The sequence below is a fragment of the Poecile atricapillus genome, chromosome 1, assembly GCF_030490865.1.
Source record: "Poecile atricapillus isolate bPoeAtr1 chromosome 1, bPoeAtr1.hap1, whole genome shotgun sequence".
NCBI lineage: Eukaryota > Metazoa > Chordata > Aves > Passeriformes > Paridae > Poecile > Poecile atricapillus.
The window spans coordinates 172760005-172771413 of record NC_081249.1 but is presented as its reverse complement, the minus strand read 5'-3'; the positions used below and the strand labels follow the sequence as shown (position 1 = coordinate 172771413).

Genomic DNA, 11409 nt, shown 5'->3' with positions numbered 1-11409 from the left:
GCACAGTGATAAAATGAGCATCAACAGCCCTGGGATTAAGAAGTGATTTGAGACCTGCAGCTGATCTCAGACTGGATCTGGTTAGGAAATGAGATTAGGAAATTACTTTACCTGGAACAGGACATTAATTTTGGTGTCTTTTGCTGGAGAGAGGATTCATGTTGAGATGGATAAATGAAATTGGGATTGTGGGGAAGCTGTAACATGGGGTCAGTTTAATTTGGATTTTTGTGCCAGAGTGATCTGAGCACAGTTCATGTTCCTCCCTCTGGTGCCTTTTGCTTTCTGGCATCTTGGCCTTGCAGTTTTGGGCCCTAGAGCAGAGAAGGTGCTCTGATGTCTTCCCAAGCATGGTATGGGGCAGGGAGCTGCTCACTGGCAGTGCAGAGCAGGGTGGATGCTCACCCCTGGGAATAAAACCCCATCTGTTCCTGCCATGCATGTCCCACAGCTGTGCTGCTCTGTTCTCAGCTTGATGTCCGCCAGGAGCTTGCTTAAGGTTATTTTCTTCCAGCCCTGCCCTGCCTGCCAGCCAGGGGATAACAGAGCTGATCCCAACCCCAGGCAGCCCCTAAATGACACCAAAGGCTCAAGAAAAGTTATTCCACCTTTGGTGAGCCTTTGCTCCCCCGGCAATATCTTGTGCTAGGAGCAAAGCCGCTGGGTGTGTAGGTGCCAGGGTGAATGTGCACCTTGTCTGTTACTGCCACCGTCTGAGGCTGGTGGCCAGACTTTTAGAAACTTGGGTCAAAATTTCCTGGGATCCAGCAGCTAGGATGAAGCCATTTTGCTGGTTTTGGGTATTTGTGTGTGTGTGTAATGGGCATCAAGCGGGGTGACATCAGTGTCCTGTGTCATTTGGGGGATGCCCCGCTGGCGGTCCCCTGACCTGCCGGAGACGCACGGGCTGATTTAACCCTCTGGGCGCCAGGGCATAGTAGCAGCCAGATTTTCCCAATAAACCCCTCAACAACTCTTCCTCTCTCTGCTCCCCTCTTCCCCTACAAGCTCTGAAGCATTCACAGGGGCAGGTCGGGCTGTGGGAGAGGGAGCACCCGTGTCCGGAGGAGGCATCGGACTACCCTGCATTGCATTGCACTGCGCATCCTCCCTCCCTCCCTCCCTCCCACTCTCCCTCCCTCCCACTCTCCCTCCCTCCCACTCTCCCTCCCTCCCTCCCTCCCTCCCTCCCTCCCTCCCTCTCTCCCCACCGCCTACTGCTGCAGCCTGCCTTCCTCCCTCCATCCCTCCATCCTCCCGCCTCCCACCTCACATTGCTCCCCCTGGGTCTCTCATTCCTTCCTTCCCTCCTGCATCCCTCCCTCCTGCATCCCTCCTCCTGCATCCCTCCTCCTGCATCCCTCCCTCCCTCCCGCATCCCTCTCTCCACGCCTCCCTCCTTCCCTCCCTCTGCCTGCGCAGAGCCGCGGACATGGCGCTCAGCAATTTCCTCTTCGCTCAGTGCATCTGCTATTTCCTGGCCTTTCTCTTCAGCTTCATCGTGGTGGTGCCACTCTCCGAGAATGGCAACGACTTCCACGGCCGGTGCCTGCTCTTCACCGAGGGCATGTGGCTCAACGCCAACCTGACGGTGGAGCGGCAGCGCTTCACGGTGCAGGAGTGGGGGCCCGAGGCTGCCTGCCGCTTTAGCATCTTCACCGGGCTCCTGTCCCTGCTGCTGGCCACAGTGCAGGCCTGGAGGACCCTCTTCTTCCTCTGCAAAGGGCACGAGGAGTAAGTATCCCTGGGGATAGCCCATCCCTCCCGCAGGCTGGGACACCTGGGAGCAGGCAGGGGGTGAGCGTCCAGGTCATCCTGCTCCCCAGAGGGGTTTGGGGAGAGGGGCTGTATCGCCCGTGTCTGCCTGCACACACACACCATGCACTCCCCAGCCGTGTCCAGGGCCTCTCTGGAGGATGCTCCCGTGCAGAGGTTTGGGGTGGGGGGTCAGATCCACTGCCATGCACCCTCTGCCCTTTGGCAGTCTTGCTGCAGTGTGTGGCCACTCAGCTGCAGTGGGCATGGCAGGATTCGGGGGCTGTGGGGTGATGCTGGAGGCTGGGGCTCGCTTGGCTACACATCCGTGCCAAGGAAGGCCTTCCCCAGGTGTTCACTGGGTGTGTGAAAAACCTTGAAGCAACATGGTTGTGCCTGGGGGGCCAGAAGGGAGAAGTTGGTGGCTCTCCTCTATTTTTTGTGCTGCTTTAGCTGTGTACATGGCAGCTATTGCAGACGAGGACTATTGCTTGGTTACGACATGAGAGCAATGCTGCCACAGCTCAGGGTGGCACTGAAGGCTGGCTCCTGTGGTGGGCATCCCACCCCAGCAGGTGTAGGGAGAGGCTTGGTGGGCCAGGCAGCAGCTCAGGAGCACTGTGATGTTCTGTGCTTGCCTCTCTGGTGGCCTGAGAGGGCAGAGGTCCTGGTGCAGATAACCCAGCCTCTGGGCGCTACAGGGCCGGGGCTGGACAATGCACTGGTGCCTGTCTAAACCAGGAAAATATTCTTCTTGTGGTTTAGGAACCATGCCAAGGGTAAATCACTCCTGTCCAGGTCTATTTGGACTAGAGGTTTCTTGAGTAACAGGCTGTTACATCTGGGCTTGGTAATCCTGGACACTGGGTAACACTGTTGTCTTTCTGGCTCTTTCCAGCCACTCTCACCTGCCAGAATACTCAAACATTCTGCAGTACACATGGACCAGAAGCTTACTCCATATTAAAACTTACCTTAAACTAAATACAATTACATACTTCTTAATATCATTGAATTCAGCTTCCCCAGGTGATCCAAGACCTGTAGAGGGTTAATTGAATCTCAAGGCTTTGCAGTTCAGAGCTGGCTAATTTTTAGAAGAAACCAGCAGTAAAAACTGTAATGGCAGCATATAGATTAGATGTTTGGCCTGCTTCCAAAAGTGGCTATTAGCTTCAAAACTGTTGGGCAGGCCCTTGAGAAGTGTCCCTTTAGGAGTTGCTTTCAGGCTCCTTTGGGAGTTGTGCAGCACTGTACATAGCAGGCAAGAAAGGCAGAACCCTGTGGGGTGATGGGGAGCAAAGATGGAGCAAGTTGGGATGATGAGATAACCACAGAAGATCCCAGGAGCGAAAAACATGGCAAGATGCTTGGGAACAGCAGTTTCTTGGTAAGAAAGAAGGTCTGTCCTGTACCACATCAGCCACTGTATGAAAGCAGGCAGGGCTCACACCTTCCTGATTTTAGACAGCCATTTGTTAGTGGTTCAGTTGGGCTCAAAAACATTTCTGTTTGGATGGAGAGAGGAATGTGAGCTCCTCACCATACATAATAATTGCCTGTTCTGATTAGAGGTAGCTGAGGAAGAACCAGAATGTGATAACTGATGGTCCTACTGAGGAGGATCACTGCTACTGGGCCAGCTCCAGGGTGAGCCAGCTGAGGCAGTCAGGGTTAGTTAGCACCCCTTGCATCTTTCATGTGCAATGGTTTTAAATGATTGCTCAAAGATAGTTATGACTGCTAAAAAACCTTCTTAAAAGGGTCTCAGCACCCCTTGCCTCAGCAGCCTGAGGCTCTTCAGCTCAGCTGATGGGTGGAGGTATAACTCAGATACTTCATTGCTACGATTGCAAAGCAACTTTAAGCATAAACATTTATTATTAAAGGGTGTTCACTCAATCTGCAATGCATAGCTTTAAGTTCTGATCTAAGGAAGAAAAATCAGGTGAGCTAGAAAGCCAAATATGCAGTTTTCTATCAGGATGCCCTGGCATTGGTGATGGTTACTCTTGCCAGACACAAATCAAGTGCAAGACTGAGCCCTGCATTGTCAGTGGAAGGTCAGATGCTGGACCATGGAGCCTCTTTTGCTGCAGGGTAGGAAACAGAGAGAGAATTGGAGATCCTGGGCTGTGATGACCCACTGAATAGTCCTGGTAACTGCTCCTTTTCTAGAGCTGTTACTAATTCTGGTGCCAAGTCAGTTTTATTCTGTGAAGAGCTCTCAGGCCACCATACCATGCTAAGGTGCACACAGAGGATATGATTGACTTGAGCAGCACTTGGGATGAAGTCCAGGCTAGGTGTGAAGTCAGAGAGAACATGCAGAAATCTGGTTTGCTCATAGCAGCTCTCTCTGTGTGGGTGAGCCCAGCACACAGCAGAGGTGAGGTATCTACTTCACCAAGCCCAGCTAAACCAGAGCAGGATTCAGCTCATTGTTCATCCAGAAGTCAGGTGTCCTGGCACCCAGCACCTACTAAAGTCTATAGGGGCACTTCTTGAAGGTGGTTTATTTAATTTCTTTTCTATCAGTCTTGGGGTGGGACAACTGTCACCCAGCTGTCACTTTAGAGAGAGCCTAGACAGCCCTTCTAAAGCCACATTGACCCAGGAGCAAACACCCTAACTCTGCTGCTAATTGCTTCCTCATCTCATTTTAAAAAAATTCTCCTGAGGTCACAAATATATCATGTAGAGCTTGTAGGAATTAGGATTGTCCAGCCCAGAACCTTCCAGGACTCAAACACTCATTTAAAAAGCCTCTTGGTTTTTCATTTAATGAGCAACCAGGGAAAAGAAGTGACTGTGGGTTTTTTTGTTCTCTGGGGTGAGTAGATTCCTTCTATCACCAGTGCAATGAGGGGCCCTGGTGAGAAATTTGTCATATTCATCTTTACCACACACTCTGAATAGAATGACCTGCCTCCCTGAGCTGTCAGTTTTTCTCCAACCTGGAGCAGATGTCCAGTTTTTGCATAACATGACATTCCAAGGTACCCTATTCTAAATAGCCACTTAGAGCAGTTTCAAGTAGAGAAGGGCTTTGCCAAATGACTGAGATTAGAAACTTTTCACAGCTAGAATTCAGGTGAGGAGTTGGGGAGCGAGGCTGGAAAATGAGTGAATGATTCCAGGGCTTTATGGGAGATCTGTAAGCATCTCACCCCATCCCACTCTGGACACAGCACGTGCTGAGGGCAGGCTCTGGTTGGGCAGACTCAGTGGGGCTGAGGTAAATTGATATTCAGCTGGCAGACATAGCATACTGACACCAAAGCCAGAGAAATCCTGGGAGAAGCTGGCCTGCTCTGTAAATTGCCCACAGAACTGAGATTGGTGTCCTATGATAGCAGTACCTTGTGTTACATTGCTTAAAATGGTTATAGCTATCAGTTCTGTGTTTTTATTTTTAGTTTCCCTCTCCTAAGCAATTTTTGTCCCAATTATCACTTAAGTCATGAAATAATTTTAGCTCCAGTTAATACATAATTTGAGCTAATGACATTTATTTTAACAATGGTGATTTTCATCATTACAGCTAATGAAGGCCACATGGTGTATGAACAATCACCACTTATTATATAAAGCCACATCTTATGGTTAAAAAAGAAATCAAAATCAAAAGCATTTGCAAGCAAAGGTAATGTGACTCAAAATGAAGCCCAGAGAGTTTCAATGTATTAGGTGTTCTTAATTAAAGATGTGTTTCAAATGGAAACTGATATCTTTGTGCCCACTCTGTGCTGCTGGCAGAGAGTGCTGATGTTGTGTTTCAGCTGTTTATGAGTTACATTTTTCTTCCCTTTTATTACAGCTCTTTCTTTTACGCCTTCCTGAATCTGCTGATCAGCGCCTTTGTGGTGTTCATCACATTTATTGCCAGCACTATAGTGAGTGTAGGATTTAACATGTGGTGTGATGCAATTACCGAAAAAGGAAGCATGCCAAATAGGTTAGTATTGAAGAATACATTGTATTCCTTTTATTTTTTTTTTTTTCCATATAGGCACAATTGAACTGTGGTGTTACAAAGTGTAGTTATTACACGCAAGGTGAGCAAGGGGGAGAAGGCATTTGTAATATGAAAATCCAGAGTTTTTTCATGTGGAACAAAAAAAAAAAGCAAATCAAACTTCTTTTTGTTTGTTTATTTAGAAGCCCACAAAGAAAAGTGTGTTTCCATCATATTTTGTGGTCTCTTTGAATCATGATTGTGTGAAAAACAAATCCGTTATGTTAAAATTTTTTATTTCCAAAGGAATGTTAGATCTGGAGTTTTTCTAGTAATGGGGGGAGTGTGGCCTTGTGAGCTGGGCAGGGGGCTGGGGCTCAGGGCTCCTGGCTTGCAATCCTGGTTCTGCCCCCAGCCCACTGTGTGACACCGAACAAGTCACTTATCCCGCCTGTGCCACAACTCATCATCAGACAAAAAGCTTGGGGTAGAGTTCTTTGCCTCCAAGTGATGCTGTGGATGCCCTGAGAGGCACAGAATGGCAGGCACTTTGTAAGTGCAAAGTACAGATGGCTGATGCCTTGTTATAGTCACAAGATGTACAGCTCCTAAAATGGTCCACTGTATCCCACGATGCTTATGCTCCTTGTAGGAAACATGATAAATTGAGGAAGATTTGTTCCTATCAAACAAATAACAATGGAGAGAGAGAGGAAAATGTGACATTTTATGTCATATGATATTGAATAAATGTACTTACTTAAAGCATACATTTATGTTGCACATTGTCATATGTTGTAAAATGCCATAGTGAATGTTCTGTTTAGGGCTGCAACGATTAATCGAATTACTCGAATATTCGGTTAAAAATTCGATTACAAAAACCATCTAATCGAATATTCGGGTAAGAACCCAAGATGACCGACAGCACTGAAAAGGAGAGAGAAGAGGCTGCAGAAATCAACCAAGAGATAGAATGACAACCTCAAAATCCTGGGATTTTTTTCACACCAATAATGGTTCAAGTTATTTGTAAAATCTGTAGGCAGCCCCTATGTTACCATCAGAGTATCTTCTCCTTGCTGGAGCATCCGAAACAAAAACACAATTCCTTCTTCTGAGGCTTTTCCTGATGAAGTCAAAAGGTAACAGAGGATCATACACTTTGTTTCATTGAGGGGTGACACAACCAGCCTGGGGTGATGCCAGCTGCCAATCTGTGGGAGGCGAGGGGGCAGTGGGAAAGAGGGGTTTAAGGAGTCATAATAATTAAGGTTTAAGTGTTCTTAATAACTATTACAATTCCACTTATGGGAGATTTGTGTTATCACTTACCTAACTGCACTTTTTTTTTAAAGAAAGTAATTTTTATCTTAGTTTTAGAGAAGATAAACAAACAACCTGATGATTGCAATAACTTAAATATCCTTTGATAGAATTTGCCATTGTGACTGTTCAAAATACATTTAATATGTTGTTTCATTTTATATTTGGTTTGCCTGGATTATCTTAAATGATTTTCCTTTTTTTTTTTTTCCCTTCCAAATGCTTTTCTGGGTAGCTGTGAAGAATTGCAGGATATAGATCTTGAGCTGAACTTGGAAAACTCTGCTTTCTATGACCAGTTTGCTATTGCACAGGTAGGTCAGACACTAAGTCATGGTTCTATTCTAGTTCATTTGGCATTTGCTTATTGACCTGGGATTTCTGGAGCTGAACTACCATTCTCAGAAATCAATGGGAATGTTTCCACTGACTTCAGTAAGTGCTGGATCAGAATGATAGTGATGGACACATTTGCATTTTCAATTCAAAATACGGTTTTGAATACAGATATTTCAAAGCCTCACCCTACCACTGATCTTGTTAATCATGACAGAAAACTCATTGTTTGTCCAAAGGATGAGGTCCACAAAAGTTGCAGCACTCTGGTGTCCTGGACCTCTTCATTACTGTTCAAAATAATTTCTGACCTGCACCATGTTGTGGGGTTCCTGGTTTTGCCTTCCTTCATTTCGACTGAGATCACCTAAGCTATATAAATATCAGACCACTGAAAATAATCAAAGATGAATTCATTCAGATAGGGCTGTTTTCTGATAAATCCATGAGAATTAGACTTCTAAGGCTATCAGACCTTTCTATTGAGTGTTCAGAGTCATTGATCAGAGTCAGTGAACACTGGGACATGAGCACATATTAATTTTGCGGGGATGATAGTCCCATCCCTGCAGGGCTGCCCCCTTACAAAGGCTTATGTTGTCTCACATGGAAAGAGGCATTAGCCTTCCTGGAGCATTCCTTGAAGGCAACCCCACCTCTTGGGCATGAGCCAATTTTGTGATTTGTTGCCAACATTGGCATCTAGATGCCCAGCTCAGGAATAACAGCATTTAGGAAAGAAATATGCCATAAAAGAGACTCCTTTATATGAAGAACACAGGAATTCCCTGGATTTAGCTTGGCATGACTCCATGGGTTTTGGGCCAGCTGAGGTTTTCATAATCACCTGGACAGCTGACTTTGTTTTTACAGTACTGTACTGACCTCTTTGTGATTTCTTTCCTTCCCCAGTTTGGTCTTTGGGCTGCCTGGCTGACTTGGTTGGCAATTACCATTCTGGCTTTCCTGAAGGTTTATCACAACTACAGACAGGAGGACCTGCTAGATAGCCTGATCCATGAGAAGGAGCTGTTGCTAGGAAGATCCCCTTCACGATCCTCTTTGCAAGATGACAAAAGTGGCATGATCTAAAATGTAAGCAAATTTCCAGGGCAGGATCTAGATTTTATTATTCAGTAGTGTGAGCTGAAGTTGAGTCAGGGTATTGAGTGTGTGAGATCTTTTATTTTCCTGAAATGAAATGTGAGTCACTTCCCCATGAGAAATTGTTGGCAGAAATACTGCTATTAGGATGAAGAGAATGAAATGCCCTATGTGCCTATGGCACAGCAAACTTTCTGTCCTGTGCAGGCAAAATTTGTAACCTGCCCTCGTCAGCAGAGCTCCTACGTGCCATCGCTGGCTTTTGGGACAGGGGCCATTTTTGAGGACTGAGCTGGCAAGAGCAGGCTACAGCATCCAGGCTATTGCTTCAAACTATTCTTCAACAATAGTTGTAGCTGGAGCTGCATTCAGTCCCTCCTCCCTCCCTCTCCTCCCTTTTGCCACTGAGCTGCCCCTGTTCTCTCTTTATCCTGGGAAGTTGCAGCTCTGGTTTGGGGACAGGCTCTCTCTGTCTCTGCTTTCACTGTGTATGGAGGCAATGCTGACAAACTCCTGCTCCTGCTCTGATTTTATTTAAAACATAGAGACCTGTGTACCACACTTGATATTTAATATTGGACAGTGCTAATAAATTCCATGAAAGCAGTATATTATTACAGCACCTGTCAAATACTGTGTATAATGTGAAAGGATGATGGAGAACTTCTGTGGTTTTGTTTCTTCTTAGATTTTGGCATGACCAGCATTTATTATGACTCCTGAAGTAAAGTGTAGCTAGAAATTGCTGAAGCTTGCATACTAAGAAATTAAGCTGAATAGATAGTATTAATGCTTGTGCATTTATAAATGTAACTTGGTCCTTAACACAGTATACTATTCTGTTTTGAATATTAGAATTCATTTGTGATATTTATTTCATATAGGATATGCAAAATTACTGTAAGCATTTGCATTGTAGGTTTCTATATATAAACATTGCAAGGAGCTCAGACCACTGAGTTATTTTATAGGTATTTCAGTGCTGAATGGGTCCATTCTCCCCACTCATGGACAGGAGTTCTAGGGCAGACGAATTTTGCTGTGAAAACAAAGAAAAATTGCTATTTACACAAAGATCACTGGTGACTTTGTTGTTGCTTTCAGTTTTGCTTGGCCAGTGCTTCAACAAATCAGGTGGATTGTTGAGATCAGAGGTAGCTCTGATAATTAAGAGTTACTCAGAGGAGTGTGGGATTTGCATGGCAGAGAAGTAAAGTTGTGCTAGAATTAAGCATTTATCCCCAGGTCCACATTACACAGAAGACCCCAAATCAGCAGAAAACTTAAGCAAACAACTAAGTTCAGACTGAAGAAGATTTTTTTGGGAGTACAGTGACACTGTCTGTGGTACCTGTGTTTGAGTTGAGACTGAATTTACTGCTACAGAAGTGTGAATCACACACAATATACGACCTGGTAAATCAGAAGGAGGGGAAAGAAGACAGCAGGCTCCTACCAACTCAGAGCTCAAGCCTGGAATTAGCACAAGCATGCAGATTAACTGTTGCCCTCTAGGCTCTCTCTGATGCTTAGTTAAGTACCAGCTTAAGCATTTCATTGAAGCAGAATTTGATGTCATGACAAATCCCTCAATTATTAAGCATTTCAGGGCATAAAAATCTGACATTGTATTTAACTGCCAAAATGTTCTCATAGGTTTAGAGAAAAAACCCTCCATGGGCCCTAAGCAGTGAACAGCCCTGTGAACATTACTTATAAGCCCAGCTGGCCACAGCTCTCTGTAGAGAGGTCTTGCTCTTCAGCATGATTTCTGCCCACAAGAGAATGCAATTCCTTTGAAAGCTTCACAGTAGTGGCTTTTTTTTGTAGTTAGGAGTTGACATCAGATGAGGAGTCCTGGAGAGGGAATCAAAGATCAAGTTAATTAATACCAATTTAAAATTTAGATAGCACAGGACTGTCAGAGTGCCTTTTTTTTTATTCATTTAGTCTAATGGTTTGGATATTAGGAAAAATCTCTTCAATGACAGGGTTGTCAAGCACTGTAACAGGCTGCCCAGGGAAGTGGTGGAGTCATCATCCCTGGGTGTGTTTAAGTGTAGATGTGGCACTGAGGGACATGGTTTAGTGGTGGCCTTTGCAGTGCCAGGTGAATGGCTTGACTGGATGATCCTAGAGGTCTTTTTCAACCTAAATGTCTCTGACTCCAGTAGGAGATACTCTCTTGCAAGTACCTGAGTCCATTGCCAGGGAATGACCTTCTTCATACCCTGTAGAAGAGCTTGGGTCTTGTAAGTTAGCCTGTTTCCTATGTTTCCCCAGTTTCTCCAGTTGTAAAAGGCAGTCTCAATTTCACTCAGCAGTGACTTCTCTTCCCACAAATTACTTCAGTGCATGCCTTTCTCCTTGTGTGGAACCATGCTGCTGCTTTTTGTGTATTTTATGTATATGCCAAATCAGGCTTAGGCTGAAGTCATGTGTGGGCTGGGACCAGTGTTCTTGGTGTTTCCCGAGGGTTTGAAGAACCAAGAGGCAGAAGATAACAAGTGCCTGCTTGTGTTTCTTCTCTGAGGTACCAGGGCCCAAGCCTTGTCTCTGGTTCTGAAAGAAAGGATGCTGCTTATGGGCAAGGCTGTCTGGGGCTCATGCTGTCTTCTACCTCTCCTGCCTCAAGCTCTTTTTCCTCCCTTCCATTTCCGTGAGAAGCAGCAAACACTGATCCTGGATTTGGAGTTGCCACGCAAAATGAAATGAGGCTGAAGCTCTTCTGTGAGTCCCATGTGATTCTTAGTCTGTTTTTCACAGCTTCCCTGCCTTGACTGGGTTGGGTGAGGCTGGCACCCCCTTGCAAGCATCAGTGATGCTTAAAAGCAAAGTTGTTTTTGATGGAAGGCCCTGTGTGAGTCAGAAGGCAGAGCATGTCATGAGAAGCTCTCTGGCTGACCCAAGGGGAGCAAGGTTATCCTGCA

The 11409-nt window shown here is 45.6% G+C and overlaps 1 protein-coding gene across 1 annotated transcript; it reads left to right on the top strand.

Annotated features, from left to right (window-relative positions):
* Nucleotides 1–1310: 1310 nt before the first annotated feature.
* On the top strand, nt 1311–11409 carry TMEM179 (transmembrane protein 179). The gene is made up of 4 exons (XM_058850103.1): nt 1311–1734; nt 5576–5713; nt 7275–7353; nt 8288–11409. The coding sequence occupies exons 1-4, from the start codon at nt 1433–1435 to the stop codon at nt 8465–8467; spliced, it is 699 nt and encodes a 232-aa protein (XP_058706086.1). The 5' UTR covers nt 1311–1432; the 3' UTR covers nt 8468–11409.